General features: G+C 37.2%; 1 protein-coding gene across 4 annotated transcripts; it reads left to right on the top strand.

The window, feature by feature from the left end:
• The first annotated feature begins 11 nt into the window (after nt 1-11).
• On the top strand, nt 12-27622 carry AIMP1 (aminoacyl tRNA synthetase complex interacting multifunctional protein 1). 4 transcript variants are annotated; one of them, XM_048941116.1, is made up of 7 exons: nt 12-123; nt 18331-18464; nt 19187-19300; nt 21377-21532; nt 22912-23123; nt 23759-23927; nt 27383-27622. In XM_048941116.1, coding segments are annotated over exons 1-7 (954 nt in total). In that variant the 5' UTR covers nt 12-121; the 3' UTR covers nt 27550-27622. The 4 variants fall into 4 exon arrangements, with proteins under 4 accessions (XP_048797073.1, XP_048797075.1, XP_048797076.1 ...); XM_048941118.1 differs by lacking the exon at nt 12-123 and adding an exon at nt 325-562; XM_048941119.1 differs by lacking the exon at nt 12-123 and adding an exon at nt 5894-5964.
• The last annotated feature ends 350 nt before the right edge of the window (nt 27623-27972 follow it).

The raw sequence follows: 27972 nt of genomic DNA, 5'->3' as shown, positions 1-27972 counted from the left end.
TCAGTTGGAGTGGGGCGCGAGGCTTCTGCCGGGCGGCTTCAGGCGCTCGCTCAGGCAGTCCCAGCGGGCTTCCTCCCTGCGCGAGGCGAGGAGCGCGGCGGTGGCAGCGGCGGCCCGGTTAATGTGAGTGGCTGCTTGGCGGGGCTGGGAGAGGCCATCTCGGGCGGTGTGCTGCGGAGAGGGACGAGGGTTCGAGGCAGGGAGATGGTGTCGGGGCTTCACGTGCGCGGGAGCGTGGCCTTGCGCGTCCGGATGCCGTGGTCCGTAGGGAGGGAGCACGCAGGTGAAGCGGTTCGTCCGCAGTGTGAGGTGTCCCCCCGTCAGCCCGCCCACTGGAGTGGCGGCGTGGCGTGAGGCTGCTGAAGGAAGGGCTGTGAGGGCCTGGAGGCCGGAAAGCGCCTGCTAAGCTTTGCAAAGGAGCTGGTTTGCCAAATGAGGTTCACGGTGTTTGTGTGGAGATTTCAGCGAATGAAAAGTAGTATAGCAGCAAACTGTCCTCAGTAAAGATAGTTGCAGGATTTAACCGGCAGCTCCTGACTCTGCATGAGGTAGCACGGAGCGGGTAAGAAGGATAAGCTTATGATTTATTGCTTGTTACGTTACAGCAGCAGCACACCACTAGTGTTACATGGCAGAATTACTGAAATACCATGCACCTTGAGCTAGCTCGCTAGTAACCATGTTTCTGCTAAATTTGTTGATTTGCAGTGGTATTTTCTTCATTTTGCAAAATAGCTGCAAAGTCGTCCTTGCATATCCCGCTCTTTCTATTCCTTTAACTCCGATTTTTTAAATACTCCTGTTGTGGTTCACTAATATGTGTGATTCAGGGTACTTTATGTGAACTCTGTAGTAGTTCAAAGCAGTGATCAAATATAGCATCTCAGCAGGGTAACAGCTGTTTACAATGGTGGATAGTGATAGGACAAGGGGGAGTGGTTTTAAACTCAGGCAGGGGAGATTTAGGTCAGATATTAGGAGAAAATTCTTCACATAAAGGGTGGTGACACACTGGAACAGGTTGCCCAAGGAGGTTGTGGATGCCCCATCCCTGGAGGCATTCAAGGCCAGTCTGGACAGCCTGGTCTGGTGGTTGGTGACCCTGCACATGGCAGGGGGTTGAAACTTGATGATCACTGTGGTCTTTTTCAATCCATTCCATGATTTTCATATGTCTTCTTCATTCATTTGTTCTGGTTACATTCAAGTGATATACCTTATTTCAAAGATCTGTTGGAAAATAAACCACAAAATCTGTATAAACAAAGCCAAAATCCTAAAACTGCTTTTTAATGTCAAATATTATTGAAAGGGATATGGTGTTATAATAATCTGTGGGTCTTAGTAACAAATTCCCCTTAGACAGATCTTATCAATTGGTAGAGTGTTTTCTTACATATTCAGCCTAAAGGATCTTTGTCATATTATGTTCCTCTCTCATCCCATCCCAAATTAACACTATGTTCTTGTTATGGTAATCCTGACTTGAAATGATTCTGAGAAGTACGTTGTTGAATTGCTTCGATGTTTTGTCAGCATTGAATCCTAAAGGTGCAAGATGTTGAAGACAGAGTGAATTAAGTCAAAATTACTCTTACAACTAACTTGAGCAAGTTTAGTTTGTGGAGTTTTTTGGTTTTGTTTCTTTTGTCATATTAATGCAGTCCTTTCTGGGAAAAAAAAAAAAAAGCCCTTATAAAGTCATAAAATTATCTTGTATATTCTGGAGGATAACTCAGTAATGGTATCAGAGTGAGGAATAGATCTTAAATTTTTAATAAAATAGCATAATACATTGCAAAATAGGAGATGAGTTTTATCCTAGATGTACACGGACAAAATGTTTCCAAGGTAAAAAGTAATTGTCGTAAGGATACTAGCCCTAAGCATGGGTCTTCCAACAGATTTCCTTTGAGTTTCTTGGCCTTTAGTAGTTCTTACTTCATCATGCATTTGAACTTCACACAAGGATGAACTTTTTTATTTTCATTCTGGCTTTTGTTTCATCCTGTTTTAGAGCTCACTAGTTTTTTTGGAGGGGGTCAACCACTGTGTTGCGTTGCTAGTGGAAGATGTTATATTCTCAGTACACTGTAGAAATTGTATTGACTTTGGAGAGTTAAATACTCGATGACACTGAGCAGTTGATGTATAGTAAATTCTCTATTAATTGGAGGACTTAGTCTAACTTCAGAGAATGGAAAGAGCATTATAAATGCCTAAAAGCACAGTGAAAAATATATAGTAGAAGCGAGCGTAAAGCTCACTCAGAAGAAGGAATTATCAAGTGTGGAGCAACAAGAATCTGATGTGTCGTGTTTTTGAGCTTTTCTAATCAGGAGTTTTTGGTTTCATATAACAACTATCATGTACAGATTTCATTCACATTTGTCTCTTCTGTAGAAGTGTTTTCTGAAACCTAAAGAATTTCAAATGCTAGGCAACACAGATAAAACGAATGGCCAGCATAGGAGACAGCTGCTATGAACATCAGACATGAGCAAAGTAAATAGCATCTCTAGTTTCTTCAGCTGATATGAGTTCTGTGACTGCAGTCCTGCAGAGAAACCCTGGTAACCCGTTTAGTTTCCTTCAAAACAGTTACCTGTATGGTTCTTATTACCACCACGAAGATACATTTTCCTTGTTAGATTTCCTGTCATACTCACCCTTTGGGTTTGGGGAAATGAATGTTTAGATTCCATCTCCACGGTTACCTTAGTATTAAATAGTAGCAGAATGTTCCTTTGATAGCACTTTTTTTTCAAGCTTTTCTTTTTCTCCCTCCAGTGCAGTAAAAGCCATCTTTACTCATTACTGAATACAGTCTCAGAAGGGTTTGGATGTTTCTCAAAGCAGCTTTCTGAACTTTTTTTTTTTAAATGGATGTAAAGCTGCTTTTCTTTTAAGAAAAAAAAAAAAATCAAACACAAGAATTACTGGGTAGGCTTGTTGGCTATAGATCAGTAATTCATCAGTTGTCCCACTTTTCTTTTGAAAAACAAATTGGCTGCTGCATTAGGACTTGAGATATGCATTGACAATTATGCATTTAGAATCAGTATGAGCACTGTAACTTACCTGCTGCTATTTTAGACTTACAAAACTCATACAAAAGAACCCAAATTAGGAGCTTGATATGTCATCCATCAACAGCATATAATTTTTCTAATACAAAGTAAATACTATGTAGTCTCATTAGTATTGTAAGGCTGTCTTCTGTTGGTCTAGAAGCAGGCAAGAGAGATAGGGTGACTCAAAAAAAAAAAAAAAAGTAGCAAGGAAGATTCCAGTGATGTGTGACATTTTACTTATACTCTTCCCTTTGAATGCTGCCCTTTTAAAGAAATCCTGATAAAATTCTGGGAAGAAAGCAAAGATGGTAGAACTGTACCTAAAAGCTGTGCTCTGTGATAGAAGTGGTAACAGACTGGCTACACACACTAGCTCCTGCTCATGTATTGGGAAAATGTGATAGAAGAAAGAAAAGATCACATTAAGCTGTAAAGCTGACACAGCTCTAATATGAACTTCCTAACCAGTTTCTCTCACTAAGAGAGGCTTAATTATAAGAAAAGGACTTTTTGGTATGAAATACCTGTCGAATAAGCATGTCTCTTTGGTGCTTTAAGGAGCTTAGTCTATTTTAAGCTGCATCCATCATTAGACTTCCGTGTGTGGTGCTGACCTTGCACTGGAGCATGTGCCTTCTCTGTGTGCATGTCAGGCAAATAACAAAAGCCCTATAAGGAGTGTTTAGGCTAGTCTTTTTTTTGCTCTCAATGGCTGCAGGATACTTCAGGCTCAGCCCTGGGGGTCTGGGATGGTGGCCTCCCACAGCAGGGCCTGTCCTGTCCTACTCGAAAGGATGTTGTAGTCTGCTCACCAACATCATGCATTTGCAAATTAATTTATAAACCAATTTCTTCAGAATATGAATGTAACATGTTGATGTTGTATTTCACAGGTGATTTTTTTTCCCCTGTTTTTCACAGTTAGAAAATCTTTGCTGTGTTTTGACCTTCCAAGTTATTATACCTGAATACAGGAAGATACCACAATTACAAAGGTGGATTTTGCTGCATATTTTTAGAAGTTAAAACACTGGGATATAAAATGAGGAAAATATTTTTTTTTCTAATGCTAGATGTAATGAAAGACCTTAGCAGAAGGGGAGCAGAAGACTTCAAACTCATTCTCATCTACAAGTTATACTTACATGCCTAACCTGTTTTTAAAACTCTCTGATGATGGAAATTCCACAACTTACATAGGCAATCTGTTCAGTCCCTTGCTCTTACTTGAAAGTTTTCCAAATGTCTAACTTAAGTCTTCTTTGCTTTTTCCTGTCTGCAGTAGACCTGGTGAACAGTTTAGTCCTGTTCTCATACCAACTTCCTTTGTGTTTGAAGAATGAGACCAAGCCTCCCATCTATCTTCTATAGACTAAACAACTTCACTTCTTCCAAGCTTTTTGATCTCCTTTGAAGTATCTTTAAAAAGTTAAAGTATAGGAGAATCTGAGCAAAAGCACATCTGTGGCAATTGTGGGGAGTCTCGGGTATGCATGAGTACAATGTGCATGTCACTTGGGAAGCCTCTTAGCAGCTGGGACATTTTGACTGTGATAAGACACAGCTAGAAAGCTTTTCTGCTTGTCTTGCCTTTACTTCCTCCCATCTCCTACCTTCTTTTTTTTTAGAGAACTTACAACCTTAAGCAGATTTTTGTTTTTTAAACTGATGGAAAGGAGCACATTAAGGGAATAAATTTCCAGAGAAGAGCTTGTACTCCTCTAATATGTTTGTGGTGTGGTATTATATTAACTAACCAGCTGGTGACTGAGCCTTAAATACATTTAATGGTGGAGTATGTAAGAGGTACAAAGCATTTTTCAAGCACATATTTCCCCCTTAAAAAATGTTTCCTTTCCAATTCCAGTCAATGAACTACATCTGATAAACAGAATGAGAGAAAGCCCTTCATCATTATAATTCGAGTGTGATAGTTTGCATGAATAGCTTGATAGCTCCTATTATTTGAGATTGTTTCTGTGTTCTTTTGAATATAAGTATACACATTTAAACTTATATCAGAAAAATCCAGGCACACTCTGCTTCTGACAAATACTTATAATACAACAGGGTTAGAAGTTTATGATCAGTTATCACTGTAGCTTTAAGTATGTCAATTGCTGGCAGTCCTGATAGCAGAATTCAGAATCTTAAAAGTGGCATACTTATCAAGGCCAACACACAATGGCTATTCCAGACTTTAGCATCCTCTTACTTTTGCATTGCTAGTTTGTACACACAGTTTCAGTTTTTCAGTATGTTTAAATGAACAGGCTAGATCAAGTGGTTCAAATGAAAAGCTAAGAAGAGCAATTCAATTTGTTTCTTTATAACTAATTATAACTTTCTGCGGTAACCAATTTACTTCAAGATTCTAATAGATTAATATTAAGATTACTAGTGATGATATCATACCTTTAAAGAATTTGTTGCTGGATTACGTGTATTTCTCTTGAATTATCCTTGACTCTATTCTTCTTCTGTAACTCAACAAATCCCACCCACTGTAAGGATAGGTGGTAGGAAATGTAGTTGGTTTAAACCTAATAAAGACAGCAACTAAAATTTAGCAATAAAGAAGGAACTACTTACCCCCTTTCTAAGAACCAGGGCTCACCAAACACTCTAAAGAAGGCAATCTCCAAGTAAAAAAAAAGTTTCCCCTGTGGCTGCCAGCCCTTAAATGAGATTGGGGGGGGTGAGCCAGGGTCTGCCCCTTCCGGTAGCACAGGTGAATTGTTTCCACCTGTGTTCCCAGGGCTGGTTATATATGGCCCTTCACCAGCTGCTTAATCATGTTTTTTTATTTGATTTTTTTTTTTTAGGTCGTGACCTCATGATTTCTCTGTGCTCCCTAATATGGGATGAGGACAGGTGTAGGGAGATGAAGGTAGTTGGGACGATAGGTCACTTTCTTGATTAAGTAATTCTTTGAAATCTGGTACAGGAGCATTTTCCCATGTTTTACTTTGGTGCTTGAGGGTTGTTTTTTGTTTTATTCTTTTTTATTGTTGTATCCTCTTAAAAGTAGTTTTTTTTTAATTTTTTTTATTTTATTTAGGGAAACTGAGAAAATCTTTAGTGTCCGTACTTAACTTGAACATTATTGTTTGAGGTAACGAAAAAGTGAATTAACAAGGGCATTGTCTCTGCCTATGGAGTTGAAGGATAAGGTTTCTTTTAAAAAATGTTTGTGATTTGAGCCTTACGATAGTCTGAAGCTTTTTCTGTTTTAATGTTTCAACTCATTGGTGAAGGTTTGTAACAGCAGCTGTAATTGCTTGTTGGTGTTTGCGATTTTTGAAGAGAATAGTTGTTGGTGCTCTAATGAAATTTCATGCTAATTTCAGGGAACTTCTGTCTGAAAAAGGTACTGAGCAAAGAAAAATTCCAGGAAAAAACAACTTTCTGTTAACTTAGTTCTTGCATTTTGTTACACTCCACATCTTTGTATGAAATTCTGAAGTTCTTATGCCAACTCCATATAGCTAGACAGCCTAGAAACTGGCCTTTAGCTCCAAAAAAACAGCAGGGAAGCTTGAACTAGGATTGTTGCTGAAAGCCATCCATATTGTATTTACTGATCGTTAGTAAAATGCACTTCACGTATAAAAACCTATTTTTCTTCCCACAGAATGCTGGGGAATATAGCCTACTAGAGATTCTGTGTTGGATTAGAGGGAAATTGAATTCCTCTCATAACTGCTTCCCTGGTGTGTTGTCTCGTATCCTAATTATCTGAAGGCAGACAGATTCTGAGATGCTTTTTACATTTGAATGCAGTTGGCAATGCATAAAACATCTCTAGAAACTGCCTTGTGTTCACAAATCTCTTCTTGAGATCATTTGGTGCAATTTTTTGGCATAAGATTTTCCATTACAGAAGACTTTTATTTCCATTTCCTTCTCATCAGGAGCTTTCCCAACATAGAATTGACCGTGTATGGATTGATAGTTTAAAGATTAGGCTCTTACTTCGGGACCCTCTCGGAAACCATCCATGGCTATTGGATCTAGTTTATGTCCCAGAGTGTTTCTCAATTACGCTTTAATATACAGCTTTGTAGTGGCATCATATTTCAGACTCAGAAGATAAGTGAGCAAATCATCTCAGCAGCTCAGTGGGCTGGGGCAGCTAGGGACTGTTATTCCCTCAGGAGTGTGCATGTTTGCTCGTGGCATGTGGAAGGGGCTACGTGTGGCTGAGTAGCAGCTGCTCTGGAGTTAAGGCTGTAAGTTTGCATTCTTGCTCGTTCTCCTGTAAGCTTTGAAACCTTCTGTGTGAAGTGGTCTGGTAATTGGTAACAGTCACATATTGAGGAAGTCACCACTGCCAACTAGGATATGACACTGAATTGTGCATCAGGGAAATTAATCTGTTCTTAGGGGTTGAATTACCCTGCTACATCACAGTGGGTAAGTAATTTCACATCCATACGACCATCTATAAAATAACACTAATGATAAGAACTTAGGAAGAGTTTTTTTCCTTTGCATGAATAACCTTTACTTTCTCTAGAATGATATTTTACTGAGAACTTTCTTGCCAATTTACATCTTTTGAAATTCTCATGACAGGTTATTTGAATTGGTTTGAATTATTTGAAATGGTTGTTTTTTCAGGAGATTAATTTGGGTTACAATGAAAGCATAATTAGCTCAATAGTAAACTATGGAAATAAGACGTGTCGACTCCGTAGGTGAAAAGCTGCCAGTCCCCAATAGCTACTTCAAGGGTTTTACTCTTGTATGCTGCCAGTCTTACTAGCTGGTGTAGTTGCTTTTTGTGTCCAAGATGAATACAAAATGTTTTTCTTCGTTCTTGCTCTGCACAGGTCTATGTTTAGAGCAGAAAAAATAACTTGCATTCCCTAAGTTTTAAGAGCTCTGATCCTCTTAGAAGGCAGTCTTTTCAAGCCAGCTTACTTGGTACTGTGAAAAGATGCAATTTTTGCCGTGCTTTTTCTTAAATGGTGCTTAAATATTTATAGATAACATGATTTGGAAGTTGACCTTGATTGGCATACTATGGACTGAGTAGTGACTGTGTTGGTCTGAACTGTGCCTGGAGGAATATAGTTGCTTGAGTGTGGTTCAAGATGGCCCTCTTGGTGATATAGGAAGGCCAGCTAGAGCGACTAGCAAGTCAAATAGAATCACAGAATTGCTCAGTTTGGAAAAGACCTTCAAGATAATCAAGTCCAACCAGAACCTAACTGTACTGCCCTAAATCTAACAACTCACTGCTAAATCATGTCCCTGAGCACTGCATCCAAATGCTTTATAATACATATAAAAATACCTTTTGTTTTCATGGTGTTTACACTTAATTTATCAGTTTTGGCAGCTGATGTGGTTTAGAAGATAAGCATATAAGATCTGAACAGTGGCTCTCTGTTGATAGGAATTAAATGATTCTCATTTTAAAAATAAAAAACTTAAATGTAAGCATTTGATGAACAAGAGAAAGTGTTGGTTACTTTTTTGGATACAGGCATCTTTCTGTAACATCTTGTTTGAAAGCAGTAGTAGATGTAATGTAGCTGTGTAGTAAGACAATGCTGTCCCACTGTTTTTTGTACCTCAGTGGCAGCAAAGCTGCATTTCTGATGTCAAGTATCTTTTCTATTGTTATTTCATGGCCTTCATTTGCAAATTATTGATAGTTGTTGTACATCTTTACTTCAAAAGTTTGGTGATTTTTTGTGCTAAGAGTAGAAAAGACTTCATTTGCACAGATGGAAATCTTCTGAAAAACTTTTTCTTTCAGCTTCATTTTTAATTCCTGTAGGGGAAAAAGTTCTATAGATTTCTACCACCCCAAAGTTAAAACAGTTGATCCAAAAGGGAGCATAGTTAGGTAGCTACGAGACCTGGTAATTTGTTGAAGGTAATTGCTAGCAATTGTAACTCACTCTGTATGTGATTAAAGGGAGAGACCTGTGTTTTGGCTCTGATGTCCTGAATATGAGGTGGTATATACTATTGCAACATGCTTTTCAAGTGACATGTAACTGCTTCTGGCTGTTGAGGATTAGTGGCTGTCAACCCACTTTAGATTTGAAAGTTAATTTAGGCTTTTCACTCCACAGCTGAATAATTATTTTTTCTCTGCACTGGTTAAGTTAGTATCTTTATGAAAGATTTTCATTAAAATACTGTTCTGCTGTAGTAAGTGATGAAATTCAACTCTTGAAAGTGCAGCTATTTGTGTGATGAATGAAATGGGGAAGTCACATGTGTGGGAAGTTTTAGCTTAGGTAAATACGATTCTGTGAGGACTGACTGCTTTTCTCTTTCAAGGCAGCTTTGTTGCTCCCTGTTAAATGATGTTTGCCATCGTTCTTGCATTGGTTACACAGACATACACATACATACGTGCACACTTTCAAGTTTAATTTCCTTCAGCTTTTATTTGGCTCACATAAAAGAATAGCTGGAGTTTCTGCTTCAGTAAATACAAGCAATTGTTGATGCAGTTGTAGTTTGAGAGCTCTGATCCTCTTGCTGTACATCTGTGTGTGTGCTGAATGCATTTGTGAGTGAATAAGGATTATTTTTAACCTCTGTGCTTCCATTTGTGGAATGGTTAAATCCTGCTTTGTCTTAGCACTGCTATGAGATACTAATTCTACCCAGTGAGAAGCTAATACTGAAGTAGAAGTAAAGACTTTAAAGGTTCCCTGTCGTTGCAGTTGAACTTTGTAAGGTAACTAGCAGGCGGCTTTCTGACATTAGGAGACTTGAGAATTGACATTTCATGACTCTACATTGAAAAGAGTCAGTCATCCTGTTTATTATTCAATCAATACAATGGCTTTGCACTCCTTGCAAACAGTAAATACATTGCTTCTTTTTCCAAACCCTCCAGACTTGGTAGGAAAGGCTGTCTTTGAATTGACTTTTTGGCGGCTAAGGTTTTTGCCATGTATTGCCCAAGCAGACCCAAAAGAAAGAGGGGATTTTGAGAGGTGTTTTAAAAATGTATGTTTTCAGACTAACATGGGAGAGGGGTAAATATTTCTTCGTTACCTTATTATGACTGCTGTGCATGTTCTTAGGCGAGCAGTGTGAACAGTCACTTTTTTAGTATAAAGTTACAGAAAACAATAAAAATATCCAAGATCAACAGGTGGCAGAAGATCCAGAAATACAGTGCAGTCTGTCTGATTTATGGGTAGTTTACCCTTTAGTTATGACAGTAATCTAAAGCTTTCACTCCCCCATAAAACCCCTGAGGATGAGCAACAGTACAGATTCTTGGAGTTCTTCTGTGGCATATGCTGACCCTGCAGACTTGCTCAGATGCAGCTGAGTCCACTTATATTTCTGAATGTATAAGCATATGTGTGTGTAATTATGAAGTCCATCACCCGTCAAGGAAGTTTTATGGGGATATTTTGAGACATATGTAGCAGCTACTTTTTATTTATTTTAGTACAGTGGTATCCATTGGATACGCGGTGCTTTGGAAAACTAAGCTTTTATAAATAAATAAAAGTAAAAGAAATGTGAAAGAGCTGGATGGAAGCTTTTTGTTCCAAGGAGTTGGATGCATTTGGGGTTTGGAGTTCAGTGCTTATAGCCCAAGAAACAAGGTATCAAGTTGTATGTGTTGTATCTTTTCTATTGCAGGAGTTATGTAAGAATTCCTTCTGCACGTGGTGATCGTTTACTGTATGATTCTTATAGTGCTATTAAAGTATTAATGCAGCAAGATCCAAAAGAGAGACTGCTGAAAAAATACATGAGGTTGTCCAGCTGTTCTGGCATAGAAGCTGCTCCTTAAATTTCAGACTGTGCTGTAAAGCACAGCCAGATGAATCTCTGGTGAACTTCCAGGGGGCCTGGCAGATGCAGTGGACGCGTAATTTGTTGGAGCTTAATTCAAGCAGTGCAGATAAGTTGCTTTTCTTGAGCAACCCAAGAATTACTGGCCATTCTGCTTAGGAAATTAATCTGCATTTAACTTTGTATGCAGTCTTTATTGTTACTGAAAAGTTTTTGGTAGCTGTGAAGAATTTTGTTGCAAATGATGTCCATATCTCATGATTTTTGTCCTAACCTGGACAGTCAAACCTGCTCCTGGTAATTATGTCTCTGCTTTGTTTAATCCTTGGGGTGCCTGCTCAAACATACGAGTGCTCACAAAGATCACTTGGAGCTGGAACCTGCCAGTAGTATTTTGCACGGGATATAAATGAAATTGCAGCTACTCTTCACTTTCCTTAAACCTTTGAGTGCTCCAGCTGTGGAGTATTAAGATGTGATGCAGTTAATTAATATGTTGTAGCATCTACTTTATGTCAAAATGAGAACTTGAGTGAAATACTGGAATGTCTTTTATTTCTAATGATCTGTACTACACAGATCTGAAAGACTCACTTGAATTCAAATTAAGCTTGGTGTCATGCACTTGAAGGAAGGATTTCATCCTTCTGCTTTTGTCTGTAATAACAAATAATTGACAGATTGTCATGCATTCCTTCTGGTAGTTTAGGTTCTGTTTGTCTCACTGATGCTGTGACTCACCCACGTCTTTGGTACATCCTTCTCTTTCAAGAGTAACTTGTCTTCATATTTAAAAATAATCTTGAATAACTTGCCTCAAAATTGATACCAGTGGTTGAGCTTCTTGTACTATGTTCCATCCCATTAAATTATATATATCTTTTTCATACTGTGTTTTTCAGTGTGCAAAGGTTTGCATTTGTGTGTTTTTACTCTTTCCAGCCCTTTAAAATAGGGAGGCGTAAGCTCTTAGGACTACTCAAGGACCTGTCTGCAGCTGAGATTGAGCCTGATTTATCTGGCAGCCATCAGAGTTGATCTGTGTTCTCCAGAGCCGGCAAATCATTTGGTAGGGCTGGCACTGCTTCGTGGATGGGATGGTGTTAGACATGTTAGTTGTTTGGAAATCTGCAAAGTAATTATTCTGAGTCTCAGTGCAAAAATGTGAGTTGAAATAACATATGGCAGAAATCTATGACTATGCCTTACAATTTGCTGCTTGGCAATTTGCTTTCAGTATGGGCTACACATTTGTTTATAGTTTATGAATACTGTAAAAAGTGTATATAAAAAGTAATACTGTAAAAAAATACTTAAGTGCTCCAAAAATAACAACAGCAATAATAACAATGGTTGGACTGTTCAAGTGTTTAAAGCTCCAGCTGAACCAATTGCTTGTCGGCTGGAACAAAGAAAATAGAATTCTTAAGTCCGTTTGCACTAAGTCTGCAGGACTTTTTATTTCCTTGCTTTACAGCATTTTTTTTTATGACTAAGACTGTAATTCCATGTTTATCATATCAAAAGCAACATTTTTTCTTTTAGCAAAATGTAAGACAATTAAAGCTTCATTTGATGTTTTATGCGTCTTTCTAGTACCTGGTGGGTGATCGCTGATCTACTACAGTGAGCCAAAAATGAGCTTCTGTTGTGATTTAGTAATCGTGCCCTGATTTTTGAAGTGTTATGCTGAAATGATGAATAATGCTCAAAATGTTGGCATCGTAAACAGTCCAGCTTTATTTTAAATGTAGTCGTTGTTAGTTGTTGCTATTCAAGAGCTTGCCATCATTCTGCCAGAAATACTTTCTGTGTGTTTCCTTTGCTGTATATGAAGAAAAGCATGGGTGCAGATGTACTTTTTGGTCATTTGCATGTTTAGCTTGGGATTTCAAAGCATGTTTTTAGTCTTGCAAAATTTGACAATGTGAGACTCAGAAAACCTGCGTTCTTTCCTTGCAGAGCTAACAGTTAGGAAAGATGGGTGGATTAAACCTTAATATGAACTTGTCTTTTCAATGTAGGTGAAATTATGTTTAAGTGTAATAGGGTGTGTTATTAGAACTGTTGTAACTGTTGTAAAAAACAGCTGTTTTATTGTATTAGAACTAAGAAATGAGTTTTGATCATTTTGATCATTCAGTAATTGCAAGCAATATAAAAATTGTATTTAATTTGCATAGAGACTTGAAAAGCAGATTTTTTTTAAACCCTTTGGTTTGAAAGCTCTGTGAACGGCTTTTTGTTCTGCTTTAGTTTGTGACTGAGGAATTATATTTTTCTATGGATGAAAGTGTGTGTGATCATAGTGGTTTCAGATAATTCTGATTCCTCTCTGCCTCTTGACACCTAAAAATCTTTCTCCTTTACAGCTACCTTTCCCGAGAAGGAATGCTTGGGTGTGAAAGGCATTGCTGCATTTCTCAGCGTGTAACAAAAATAAGAATCTCATTCAAGATCCAACTTCTTGAGAAGAGAATTGAATGGTAGCAATAGGCATGTGCTTGAAACTTACTGAATATAGTTTCCAAAATGTCCAAGCAGTAGAAGTGTATCGCTGCATATGTGCAACTAAATGCAATAGCATATTGCCTCCTCAGTGACAAGTTGGACTGCTGCACATACTCTGTACTTCTGTGACTGAGGTATGGAGGTGTTCAAGTGAAAATGAAGTTTTGATGTCAGAAGTAATCAGCAAGAGCCTACTTGTGTTGTTGAAGAACTTAAATTTGTCCTGAAAATGAAGCCCTTTTTTTATACAAAAAAAAGTGAAATGAAATTAGACATGGCAAATCTTATCCAAAAGTATTTGCAACATTAGATCTAGAATAGTTTATCAGATATTAGGAGGAGACAATAAGAGAAAATGTTGTAAAGCATGAATTCTGCCTCTGTTGTGAGTTGCCCCGTATTCTCATCTCTCAGGAACATCTTTATTGCGGTGATCTTTCAATTGAGCAGAAGATAGCATACCTTCACTCTCCTGTTTTGATCTGATCACTACTGTTACTCGGTTTGCAGAATGAAAAGGTGTGATGTGAGGCTCTTAAATCTGCTTTGCTGTGTGTCCTGACAGTTCATGGAAGTGCAAAGCACAGGAAAGCAGAATCTGGCAAACAGCTGGCATGTTCTGTTACATTTATGGGTTTTTGTAAGATTGTCTGCCAGAAATGACCATTTCAGAAAAAGGTGCTCAGAGAGAAGTCTTTGAACACGCTTTTTGCAGAAACAAAAAGGTTGTTGATACTCGTCTTTTACAGAAAGTAGAATATGTTGCAATACGAGCTGGAACCCTTGGTGCATCTTGAGACATCTCATGAAAGAAACAAAGCAATTTCATTTGAGAACTACTTGAAACTCAAGATCAAAAGCTGAAGCAGAAAAATTGCCCTAAGCATATTTTGCTTTGGAGAAATTTTGTTATGTTTGTGTTGTTGGTGACTCTTAGAATAACGTTGATCCTACAGGTTCTGCTTTGTAATGACAAACTTTAATATGAATAGAGCGTTTCAACCAAAAAGCAAACTTGTTTCCATCAACAGTTGTTTTTTGTTTGTCACGGTTTCACACCAATGACCAGCTGAACTTCTCTCCCAGCTGCTGTTATACAGCAGTTTCTCATTTCTTGCATCCCTCTTACCCAGTGGCACAACAGCATTGCTCAAGGCTCAGCTCTGGCAGGAATGCTTTGGAGCCTGGCTCAGAGAGCTCTGCAAGTTCAGCCTCTGAATGCCTGTGGGTGAGTGTAGGTATGGGAGAGGAAGAGGTGAGAAGCAGGAAGTTAGAATGATTTTGATTTCACATTATTTGTGGCAGAATTTGACATTTGTCTCAACATATGCCCAAGTGTCAATGGAATGCGTTTGGTTGTGTTGCACCAAGGCCTGTAGGAAAGAGTGAGAAATAAAATGCCTGTTAAGATATGTGAAGCTTACTGACTTCAAAATGGTAAAATAAAAGCTATTTTGCCATTACAGATATGCTTGGTGCATGCACAGGGAGCAGCAGCCTGTAGTTCAGATCTCATATAGTTAGTAATCTTTCTTTGTGTGCTGACATTAAAAACCACTGCAAGATAAGCTGAGAGCTTTAAAATACTGGCTTTAAAAAAAAAAACAACACAACTTGCAGCTGGAAAATGGAATGCTTGGAGCTAATTATTGTAGGTTTTGGGAGTCCGTTGGCTTCCAGTTCCTGCTTTTTGGTTAAATGATTGCTTTTCCAATAGCAAAAAGTAATTGGTTCCATGTTTGGACCATGGATAGATTCCAAAAACAATTTTTAGTTTGTTCTAAATCTTGTCATTAATTTTATGGGGGATTTGGCTTTTTGTTTCTTTAGGAAACAGATAATACTGAAGAGTAAGACAAAGTTTAGATTTTTAGTCCGCTATTGGTCTCTTCATTTTTTTAATCTGAATGTAGTCTGATGTCTAAACCAATTCTGATAAACTAGCATAAAACATTGACATTTGGGGGTAGTTTGTGCTGTATGGGTAATATTGATTTGTGGTAGACAGCCTTCCACTTTTGGGAACCCTCTGCATTGGGTGTTTTTGGAAAACAGATACCTGTTTTATTATACTAGGGGACTGCAAATACTTTGGAGACCACAAAGAGCAGTGCTTTCTGTTGAAGTAGAAAGATAGACAGTGCTTTAAAGTCAGGAAATAGAATGATGAGAAATTAAAGTCTTTTCATACTGATACAACCCTTTCACTTACTTGTGAAGTTACATATTTCATTTCCATTACTGGGAAACTGTTGGTTTGGAGGCAGCACTGAAGATCTTGCAGGTAAAAAAAAAAAAAAAAAAAAAAAAAGTAGGAATCAGAGCTTTGAGGTTAAGCAGTTTCTCTTAGCTCAGTAAACCCAGGTAATTCTAGGCAGCTACACTTGTCAGAAGGTTTGTCCCACTGCTATAGCTACTCAGGACTTGTTTTTCTCAACTGTTTTACCCTAGCTCAGGGTAAGGAAAGTAGCTCGTAAGGCACAGCTGTAAGAAGTGACTTTACTTTCAGTTGGCTCTGGAATGTTTTCTGGAATGTTTCTGTAACACAAACATCAAATAATCAAATGAAAATCTATCTGTAAGAAGATTCTTTTCTTTGTGCTATATTGTTCAATTTTCTTATAGTTTGTACATCACCAATCATTTTTCTTCTGGGACGGACGGAGTAACAGGGCGAAGGAAATAATGGACGGGGAAAGAACAGACTGCAGAGTGTAAACTTGGATTGTTCCAATAGTAACAATTTTAATGTGCTTTGTTTTATAGCAAGGGTGGATCTTAAACCAAATTGTGCCCTTTTTGGATACAGTTTTATCACACTGCTTTATGGGTTCACGTGCCTGCACAGCACTTCATTTCGGCCTGTTGGCTCTTTATGTTAGTATCGGAAATACCTATTGCTTGTGTTATTGCAATATAGGTCTACAGAAATTTATTTGACAAGTGGGAGAATGTCTACCCATTGTAATCAGGTAACTTTATTTCCAGATCTTCAGTTCATTAGCCAACTTGGCTAAAGCCTGTAAAATGTACCAATTCCATTCACTTTGAAGTTTTAGTAGCATCTCTGTTGTTGTTGGCTGAGTTTCCCCTGTTAGTATTGTGTTCCCTTGAGAGAGCGTGTAGCTTGCGAGAGAGCTTATTGGTATGCTGACAGTAATACCCCAGGCTTTGTACTGTGCTGTGTTGTGCTATAATATTTTTATGTTTATTTCCAGTTGACATCTAAATCAGTAACTTATTGGAGTCACTTTTAAGTGCCTGGTTTTCTGTTAGACCTCAGAAATAATGGATCCTGTATGTTGCACATGGAAAAAATATTTTCTCAATGCCGAGATGAGTTTGAATATTAAAATTACTTCAGTTGTCCTGAGGAGATGGTCCTTACCACTTCTTTCTCCATAAGTTTTTCTTGCTTTTAAAAAAGAAATCTCTTGTGGACTGGCAGAGAGTGGAATGACAATAATACTTTTGTCTTGTGAGATAGGTTTGTGTAAAACAAGCTTGCATTGCATAAGATTACAAAGAAGGAAATTCATTCATCACTTGCAGGAAGACTAAAACCCATGTACCATCTGCTTAGACTACATTCTCTTTGTCTTTGTGATTTTTACATTGAGAAACTTTAATTTCACTACTGGCTACCAATCCAGTGTCACCTTCGGTAGTTTGCTCAAAAAAAAAAAGGGGGAAGAGTGCTATATAGCTGCTATATAGCTCTGGGTTGTTATGTAGTTGTAGATAGGGCATGGAATGTTAGGCTGCCAGTGAAAGTACAGCTAAAGTGCTGCATTAATGTTATGAAAAGTTTGTGCCTGTTTACCTTTGAGTTATTTTTAAGCTGTTCTGTCAGCCCTGTGGCTTCTGTTGCAAATCCCAGCAGGGAGTATTCATATGTTAAAAACAGTCTGAAGTCGCAGTGTCAGAGCAATCTCACAATAAAATGGGATCCTTTCTTGCCAATTTGATATGAGAAAAAGCTTTTAGGGGCTTTGGTAAAGGTTTGGGAGCCAATGCAGTGATATGGATCACTGTTTTCTTACTAGGTCTTCCCTCTTTGGCAAATGATGGGCAAATTCACAGGAATTATATTACTGTTACTTGTGAAAATTGACAAGGCATCTTTTTCTTCCACTTAGAATGTTTTCTTGGTTGATTTGTAGATAATTGTTGTCAATACAGAATATTTTATCCTGCAGGTACTGGACAGAGGGTAAAAGCACAATCTGCTGCAGATATGAGTGTCTGTGTTTCATTATGCTGTTTATCATATTTGAGCCTTTATATTTAGATGCAAATGGCACAAGGAAAGAAGTGGACCATACTTGGTAGAGTTCAACAAATTAGGATTTCACACAAGGCATTCCTTGTTTCTGGAGCAGTAGTGAAAGCCAATAAAAAAAGTTGTGTGTCCTGAAGGAAAATTAGGCAGCATTTATTTGTTTTTACACTTAACTGTTGTTTTGTATTTCCTGTTCCTTGAATTTATACTCGGGTGCCTGGCCTTCCATTTCAGTGGAAACAAAATGAGGCTAACAAAATCACTGCTAAAATAAAAACTGAAGCTAGAAACCTGCAATAAAAGTTGCATTAATCAGAGATGAGTATAAATGCTGATGAATTCTGCTTAAAAATAAGTAGTTCCTTAATGTATGTGTATCCACATTGTATAAAGAATTCAGTACATTCTGAATCAGTTTATTGGAGAGTTTTGTAAATTTTTATGAGAATTTTACCTGCTTTATGAGGCAAGAAAATGTTTTCTGCAGTAGGAAGAAAAGTTGTCAAACATCAATTTTGCTTTTTGTTTGATCTTCGGGAGATAGAAGCCTGTTTTGTATAAATTGCAGATTTCTTTACTTAGCAACAGATTTTAGAAGTGCTTCTTGTGGTAAGAGATGGGACATTAATTATCAATTAAGAAGTAATTAATTTTAAACTCTTATTTGTCTAGGTTTTTAGCCCGTTTCTTGATGAAGATGGCAGCTAACAATGCAGTGCTGAACAGACTGGAGCAGAAGGGTGCAGAGGCTGATCAAGTTATTGAATATCTCAAACAGCAAATTGCCCTGCTCAAGGAGAAAGCTAGTAAGGAATTCTGTCTTATAATAAGCTTGTTAATCAGATGGTTAAAATGAAATGCTCATAGGAAAAAATTACAGAACATGAACAACTTCATTAATGCTGTCAGCCCTTTAAGGTTTCAGAGATAAAGCTTATAATCATAGCACCTCTTCTCACTGCCTTGTGGTTTGTGAGTTTTTTGAAGCTGCTTATTCTGAAATGCAAAAGCATGGATGAAGGAGTCATGACATAAACAGATTATGGTAATTTGATAGGACACTTCATTTTTTAGGGGTGTGAGGCATTTGGGAATGATGTGAGACGCATGCACTGGCATGCTTCTATTGCTGCCACTATGGGATTCTCTTGAGTGTGTCATAGTGCCAAATTTGATAGTTCATACAAATCAGCATCAGTGAGTGAAAATGTTCCATATTACAAACATGTTCAAACTTCTTTTAATAGATTTCTTGCAATTTCCTCTTAGGAATCAATTTGGGGGACTGAAAATGTAGTATGCTGAAAGGTAACTCAAGTATATAAGTGTAGTGGATTTTTTTAAAACCAATGAAAAAGCAGATTCCTAAATACAGCTAGTAATATATTCTTTTAAGGTTTTCTGATGCTTGGCACATCAAGTTTCTTTTTCATTTTTTTTTTTTTTTTTAATAACAAAACCTTTGTTTGTCAAGTGCTAAGTGCTAATTATTCAAACTTACTGTTTTTAACACTGTGTGAACTTCTAGTCTTGCAGGCATCTCTCCGAGAAGAGAAAAAGCTCCGTGTGGAAAATGCAAAACTGAAGAAAGAAATTGAAGGACTGAAACAGGAGCTAATTCAGGCTGAAATTCGAAATGGAGGTGGGGACAGAAGTCCTGTCTTTGGGCAACAAAGTTCTAGTTAATTGTTAGATGTGTAGTTAGTTCCTGAAGGGGATAAACTCTTCAGGGTGTGTTGTGATAGGATGAGGGGAAATGGTTTCCTATTAAAAGGGAAGATTTTTTTTTTTTTTTTGGATGTAAGAAAAGCATTTCTTATGTTAAGGGTGGTGAAATGCTGGAGCAGGTTGTCCAGAGAGATAATGGTGGGTGCCCTGCTCTTGGAGACAGCCCAGATCAGGCTGGAGAGGCTCTGAGCAACTTGATGGAGCTGTAGGTGTCACTGTTCATTGCAGGGGAGTTGGCCAAATGGGCTTGATAGGTTCCTTTCAATTCAGATGATTCCATGTCTTGTGCTGTCTTTTTCTTTTGGTATGTGTGTCTGTGGCATCTCTTACAGACTCTGAATTTTCCTAGGTTCAGTGTCTATTGCAAGGTACCTACTTGCACAGCTTTAGTAAGCTGCGAGCGTAATAGGTGCGTGTGCCAAATCTTTATCAGATGTGGAACTGCCTCCTTGCATGGTCTTTTCTAACATCACCTTTTATGAGTCCCAATCTTGAATGATGTCAGTAAGTACTCATAATACTTTGAAAACTGATGAATGCTTAACTCTTCTTTATAGTCTCATATTTGATCTAGCCTGTCTGAAATCCCTATAGAAAATTATGTAATTGTTCAACAAACAGGTGGGCAGTGACTTACTAGAAATCTGTGGCAATGTAAAATTAGAAACTGTCTTGAATTTTTATCTAATGCTCTGGTAAAACCAGCCTTTCATAGCACTGTTTTTATTTCTTTGCATTCTTCTGTTCAACTCAATTCAGCTCACACCATAATTCTGTATTAAAAAAGGAAGAAGTGAAAATGAAGCATTACATATGTGACATATTTTATTCAAAATTATTGTGAAATAGAGCCTCTCTATAAAAGCTTAAATAAGTATTGGTATTTTTACCCAAACTGTCAGTGGGTAAGGTGGGCCAGTGTGGATAGATGCTAGCATTCAACCAGAGTCTTTTTCTGCAAAACAACGCATTGAGTTTTCAAAAAGTCTTGAGTTTTATAAATTCATGGTATTCTTTTTCTCCTTTTGAAAATAAAGCCTTCACATGTACTAAACCAAATAATTAGTTCATATTTCTGTGATCTGTTATTCTGCATGTTACTCCATAAGTGGGTATGGTTTATTTGGCAAGATTTGTTTTACTCTGCAGAGTGAAGTCCTGAGATGCATAGTTCTTGTTTTTCAAGATGGGGTTACACTAAAGTAAAAAATAAGGAAATATTTTGCTTCACATCCATCTTTTTTTTAAGTCTAGTTTTCCTAAAAGCTACTAGGAATAAATTCAGATACTCTATTTTGAATTAAATTTGCATGTTTTAGCTGTGCAAGTCTGAAGCATTTGAACAAAAAAAAAAACCTAGACAAATATAGAATGTTTAAAAAATATTCCCTTAATACTTTTAATTTATCAGATTTTTGAGATACTGTCTTTCCACAAGAAGTAATTGGATGGCAAGTAGCTGTGCAACAAAATCTCAAATTCAGATATTTTTTAAAAAATAATTGGTGCAAATTGTTTGTGTTGAAGAGGGCACAATTCTTCAGAAAAGTTATTAAATATTTTAAAAGTGTGTATGCAGGATGCACAACTGCAGTGACACAGCATCTTTGTCAGTCAGTCATAAATATGAGTACACAGTGCAATCATATGTTAAATGAGATCTTTGAAGAGTGTGAGGTAGAAGAAATGGGTTTCTATTGTTTTATCTGATGAGATAAATAGGAAGGTGGGTAGCATTTTTCCCAATCTAAAAAAAATGTAATCAGAGGCTTCATTCTTGTCATCAGAATAAGTCATCAGATTCGCATATACAGTGAGTTCTGTTGTTGGATTTGTAGTGCACTTGACTGCTCAGTAGTTTTGAGTTTTTAGGTGCTTAAAGCAAAATGTTCACGTTATTTATACTGGAAGTACTTCATTTATACTGGAAACTTCATGTGTTGCTCCAAATTTTAGCACCCCTTCTAATTTATATATTCTTGATTCTTAGTAAAACAGGTTGCAGTTCCTTCTGGTACAACTGTGTCTACAGCTTCATTTTCAGAAGATGTTCCACAACCCACAGCAGTTGCGTCATCTGGTTCCAAAGATCACATTAAAGGTGAAGATGAAGAAAAGAAAAAGAAGGAAAAAGTAGAAAAAAAAGGTATTTTGCTTTTTCTTAATCGCAATAGACATGAAAATTGTTGATTTGTGCTTTTACATCATTCTGGGTAGTGGCAAAAATAATATACAGCTCATGGTCACATGAAGAAGAGTCATGTGCTAACTCTTAAAGTATCAGAAGAACTTGTAGCTAACAAAGGCTGTTAAGGTGCAAGTTCTTACTGAAGTGAGATACACCAAATTTCTTTTAATATAACTGAACTCCCTTATTTAAGAACTTACAACTATATTCACATAAACAGAAACAAGCCCCGCTCCCCAAAACCAAACGTAATTTATCTTTAATTACATATACCTGTAGTAACACATAATTATATTTTGCTGTAAATGCTAGCACTTCTGATCATACATAAACTGAAATAGTTTTGAAGAGCTATTACTTAAAGTAAAACAAAAAAAAATGAAGAAAAAATCTTTTTTTCCCCCAAATCTTTGAGCACGTGATACAATTTCATCCTTGTACTGGATTCATGGTAATGTAATTTACTTCTCTGGCCCCACTCATAGGAAGGAGAGTTTAGTTCACATCAGAGAAGGGAATTTAGCTTATGGTGATAGCTAAGTTTTCTTGAATGTAAGAATAACAGACTTATTTCAATTTTTTTACATGTTTTTTTATACCATATGTTTCATTGTTCATTGTAATCATGAATGTCATTCAAACAAGAAAGTCTATATAAACTGGATATAACTTCCTTGTCACAAAAAAAATTCTAAGAAGTTGTGTGTAATGCTGCTTCACTTCTGTTTTTATGGTATACAGTGTATGTATAAGTGATAACAAACATCTGCATTGTGACTGAGTAAATGCTGTTATCAGTGAAAGCTTTACAGTTGAAACAATGTATTTGTATTTGTGAAATGAATAATGTCAGTTAAGGTCATCTGGAAGGGTTGCTTTGCAACTGTAACACTGCAGTTGCAGTGACTTAGAGCCAGCCCACCCTCAGGAGCAGTTGTTAAGTGCTCGTAGCCTTATTACTTGTGTTTGTCTAGCTTTGAGTTTTTTGTGAAACACCAAGGCAAAACTTAATGGTAATTACAAATTATTAAAACTACTCTTGGTCTTATCACTGTGGCCTTTGGCAGAGGATACTTTACATATTTTAAGTCAGAACGACTTCATTAGAAAACAACTCTGCCTTAGAGTGGAACTCGTAGTAACAATCTAAATGGGAAGGTGTAAGATGATTCTTTTCTGGAAACTAGTAACAGAGGTGCTAAATTTTACTGCTTATTTGCACTTTGCACTGAATTTATGCTTGATTCTGAGATGGTAGCTCACTTTTCCCTTGTAATTAGTAACAGACATGACTTTATGCTATTTTCTTTAATGTTTCTTGAACTAAATTTCAATAGGTGATAAGAAGGAGAAGAAACAGCAGCCAGCTGCTGGAAGTAGTGATTCAAAACCTGTAGATGTGTCTCGCCTGGATCTTCGTGTCGGCTGCATTATTAGTGCTGAAAAGCACCCAGATGCAGACTCGTTGTATGTTGAAAAGGTGGATGTTGGAGAAGCGAGCCCAAGGACCGTTGTCAGTGGTTTAGTGAAATATGTTCCCCTGGATCAGGTACTAACAATATTTGTCCGTAAGCCATCCTTTCCTGAAGTATCTGTGACTGTTTATTGTTGTTTGTTAATAAGAGTGTGTTTTCATTCTGCTAAAAGATGTGTACAATTAAAAACAAGAAGAGGTGAGACTAGTCTTTAACATAAGCAAAAAAAAAAAAAAAGAATGTGGAATCACAGAATCACCAAGGTTGAAAAAGACCTAAAAGATCATCCAGTCCAACCGTTCACCTATTCCCAATAGCTCCTACTAAACCATGTCCCTCAACACAACATCCAGCCTTTCCTTGAACATCCGCAGGGTCGGTGACTCCACCACCTCCCTGGGCAGTCCATTCCAGTGCCTGACCACCCTTTCTGAAAAGTAATACTTCCTAATGTCCAGCCTGAATCTCCCCTGCCGTAGCTTGAAACCATTTCTCACAAACTAACCCTTGAGCAGTTCAGATGTTCTTGCTGGTGTGCAGGCATTAAAATTGTGCGTTTGTTGTTTTGTACTTGTGTAAGTTGAAGTATCTTCATTGTAATTCTTTTTGTTAGAATGAAATTAGTCATTTCCTCCCTCTCCCCGCCATCCCAAAACGCCACAGTGTGTGGCATTTAAATATTCACATCCTTCTGTTTTCCTTCCCCAAGATGCAGAATCGGATGGCAGTACTGCTCTGTAACTTGAAGCCTGCAAAGATGAGAGGAGTAGTATCTCAAGCAATGGTGATGTGTGCCAGCTCCCCAGAAAAAGTGGAAATTCTGGCTCCCCCACCCGGAGCGGTAGCTGGAGACAGAATCACTTTTGAAGGTTTTCCAGGTAAGCTGTGGGTACTTGGGAAAGAAGGAAATTAAAGGAAATAGGCAGTTCACCTTTGCAAAGGTGACATCACTTCTAAAGCAGAGAGAACAGTATTTTAAAGCTGGTTGCATTTTTGCATCAGAACGTGTCATATTAAAACTCTTTATTAGCATGCTAGAACTGTGTAAATAAAGGACTGAAAATATTCAACCAGAAGTTTGAGAATGCAAGGAAATAATCTTAAAAGTGACGCTGTGCTGTAGTATTAAAATTATTCAGTTTATTAAAAGTTAGTCTTAACAAGTGTTTCTGTTTTGCATGTGTTTGAGCAAACACATTTGCTTGTTGCAATTAGCAAATGTAAAGCATAGAGATATAAAGTAACTTACCCAGTGTCTCAAGTTTCTGACTCCAGGCCCTACCTCTAGAAAAAGTGTCATAACTTTGTTGCTCAAAAATATACTTTTTCTTTTACATGTGAAGGATTGAACATTTCTGTTTTCAACATAGAGACATATCATCCCCATTACTAAAACTGATGCTTGTTTAAAAAATAAGTATTTTGGTTGACATATGATGATGAAAGCAATATTCTATCCAACTTCTTAGGAAGTGGGAGGGAAGCTCAGTTTTCTTTGATTTAATGCTGTGTCTGAAAATAGCTGAAGTATGCATTGTTTACTAAGAGTAGCAATCTTGAAAATGAAAAATGCTGCCTGTTTTAGAAAGACGTGAAACTTGCTAGTTGAGATGCAGAACTGGTTAAGCTGGGTTCATGTAATGCGCACTAAATTTTGAGGGGCTACAGTAGTTGCTAAATAGTAGGAACTCCCATTCAAAGCTGTAGAGTAAACCCTGCTAATGGATAAACCCTACTATGTCAGATGTCATTTAATATTGCTGCTCAATTGCAATTGTTTATATTCTGATACAGATTGTAACTCTGCTAAAATTGCAGTCATTTATGTTCTGATGTAATTTTTAAGAGTGGTTTTGAAGTGTAAACACTGAGTCATTGAAATGAAAATAGTAAGGATATCTGATTCTGGTTTGAAGTATGAAAGCTTATGAAGCAACTGGAGCAGCAGCAACGGTAACGCAGCTAAAACACAGCTGTCTATCAAGCACATTGCAATCAATGTGTTTTTTAAACCTTCTCCACCATACAAAGTATTAATGAGAAATAAGCTATTTTTCCTGTTGATTTTTTTTTTTTTTTTTTTTGTTAAAGAAAATGTCTTGTTCCTGTAGAGAAACTAACAATTAGTTTGAAGCTTGAGAGTTTTCTTAAAATCATGTTCTGTGTTTCAGGGGAGGAAAGATGTATAAAATTATAAAATGATGCTGTGGTCTGGAGAAGTACTCTTGGCTTAATGTCATTGTCCTCAAGGGAACTTTAACACCATTTTGTACTCTAATACATGAATCTTCAAGATCTGTTGGGTCTTTCCTGTATTAAGAACTTTACCAAATTTATACCAAACAGGAGTGGAAAAGATCTGACTCACATTAGCCTGAGAAAAATTATTCGTTCACTTGTTTGTAAACTATGCACTCCCACACAGGAATTGCTGTGTGAAAGCAGTTACAGGAGCTTTCAAAGCTAATGAAGGGATCTTGCTGGTACCAGTATACCAGTATAATTGATGCTTTGGCAAAATTCTTAAATGCAAAAATGCCACGGGAACCTCAAGTTATTATGTAAGTTATTTGATATTAGTTCTGATCTAAGAATCTAACATTTTGATCAATATCTAGCTCTTAGAAATAAAAAGTAAGGTGCTAAAGCTGGAATGCAGTGCATAGTCTGTATTCAGTAGGCTTCTTTAACTATGCTATCTCTATATGGATACAGTTGTGTGATTATATTCCATAGCAGGGTGAGCAGTATTAATATTTCATAAGGCCATTTCATAGGTGAGCTGTTACAGTGTGAAGAGGTTTCTTGCTTATTATAGTAATTTCTTCTGTAGTATTTGAACTGTTAGACCAAGTGACACATTCAGCAAGAAGTGAGCTCTTTTATTTGGTTCTTTTTATTTTATAGTGTGAAGCTCATTAAGTCATTGCAAGATGAAATTTAATTTTTGGAAACCATTTTAATGAATATTTTTGGAAGGGAAGAAAATGCAATGAGAAAAAAGCTTAGAAAAATGCACATCTTAAAACTCGAGTAGTATTGACAATTGGTGCCTATACTGATCTAATGTGAGCTCATCACACATTCCAAGAGTTGATATGAAATTACAAATAAACTTATTAACATTCAAAATGTTTTTTATAGTAAAGGTCAGATTTTGTTCTTAATGGAAAAAAAACTTTCTATATTTGACAAAGGAAGGAAATGCCCAGTGGGTTGTTTGATATTAAACTTAATGATTGTTATTAGTTTGTATGCATTCATTGTGGTCTAAGTCCTTTTTTGTGAACTTAAATATTGAACAGAATTTTAATTTTTGTGGAAATGCACATTTAGCTCCAAGCACTTAGGTTATTTATTCTGTTTTTCTCTCAAATGTTACATGCACTACAGTTGAGAAGTAACTGGAATACAATTAGCAAACTCTTAGGCAACAATAGTCTGCTCAGTACAGAAGTCAGTTTGGTGTGCTTTTCTTGCACAGTTGCAGTTTATAGAAGCTACAGAAGTTAGAGCTGTCTACAGGCTGAGGTAACAGTATTACAGGACTTGAGCACAGGAGTAGATTGCATCAGAAGAAAATAAGAGAAGTTGGAATTAATGTGATTTGTTTACTTGTGTTGGTCAGAAGCCACTGAAGAATACTAGAAACTAACCACATACACCTAGTACTAGGCAATGGGATTTTTCTCTTCCAGGGGACTGATTAGTGGAAGAAGGAAGTATTTGACATTATGCTTACACAGAGAGCTTGTCATTGGCCATGGGAACTCCTGGCTCCCCTGAGATAATCTCAGAGAGGATATACTATCTAGGACTGGCTGTTTGATTCCTGTGCTCTTGATTTTTTTTAAAAATGTATTTCTCATCTATGAGATGTACCTACCAAATTCCTTTGATATAAGGTCTAAAAATACATTATTTCCTAAAGTTAAGGTATAGATAAAGCTGTGTCTTATTAAGCAATATATTGTTCTACATGCTCTTACAGTCTGCATCTGCTTAATTCTTAGAAATCCTTTTGCTTTTAGGTAAATTTCATAAATCAACAGCCAGCAACAGTTTGATTTCTTTAGACAGGAGTTAAGGTCTGCTACTTACAGTACTTTTTCTTCTGAAAGACCATCATTTTGAGAGATGATCTGGAGACAGATTCTAAGCGGTCCCTAATTAAAATTAAAGCTTTTGTTTTGAGACTCACAGGTAATATTTCTTTCCCTTAAAAATTTGTACAGAGATTCTATGTGAGCTCTCACTAATGTGTGCTCACATAGAGCTCCTTGCTGTTTCTTATGTGTTGTGTGCTATTAGGTTATTCTTTGTTTTGAAACAGGAGATCCTGAGAAGGAACTTAATCCCAAGAAGAAGATTTGGGAGCAAATCCAACCTGATCTCCATACCAATGACCAGTGTGTGGCTACATACAAAGGAGTTCCATTTGAAGTGAAAGGAAAAGGAGTCTGCAGGGCAGAGACCATGGCAAACAGCGGAATTAAATAAATGGTTGTTAGCTGCTTATTCAGATGTTGAAATGGAAAGTAATGCGAGCACAATAAAAAACATGAATATATAACCCTCTGAAATGCATGTCTAATACCTTTTTTTTGTTCGATTCCTTTCCCAGAGATGCATAATGTTATACTTGAAACACTAACGATTCACTCATCTCCTCATATTGACTCTCTTTGAGGTTGTGTTCTATGCAGTCATTAACCACTCAGTGGTTAATTACCAAGGCTCATTCATGGAAGGACTAAAGGCTGATGATTGTGTTTTCTAGATAACTGAAAAGTTAAGAGGATCCATGAAGCAAGAGCATCTCAATAAGGAAAACTTTCTGCCCTATTCCTTGTGTGCTACACTCAGTGCTAACAGTTGGTCGGAAGCCTGCAGCTGTTTTCATTCTTATCTTTCAACAGTTTC

Source organism: Lagopus muta, chromosome 4 (assembly GCF_023343835.1).
Source record: "Lagopus muta isolate bLagMut1 chromosome 4, bLagMut1 primary, whole genome shotgun sequence".
Lineage (NCBI taxonomy): Eukaryota > Metazoa > Chordata > Aves > Galliformes > Phasianidae > Lagopus > Lagopus muta.
Note: the sequence above shows the minus strand (reverse complement) of the source record. Positions and strands in the feature narration are given on the sequence as shown.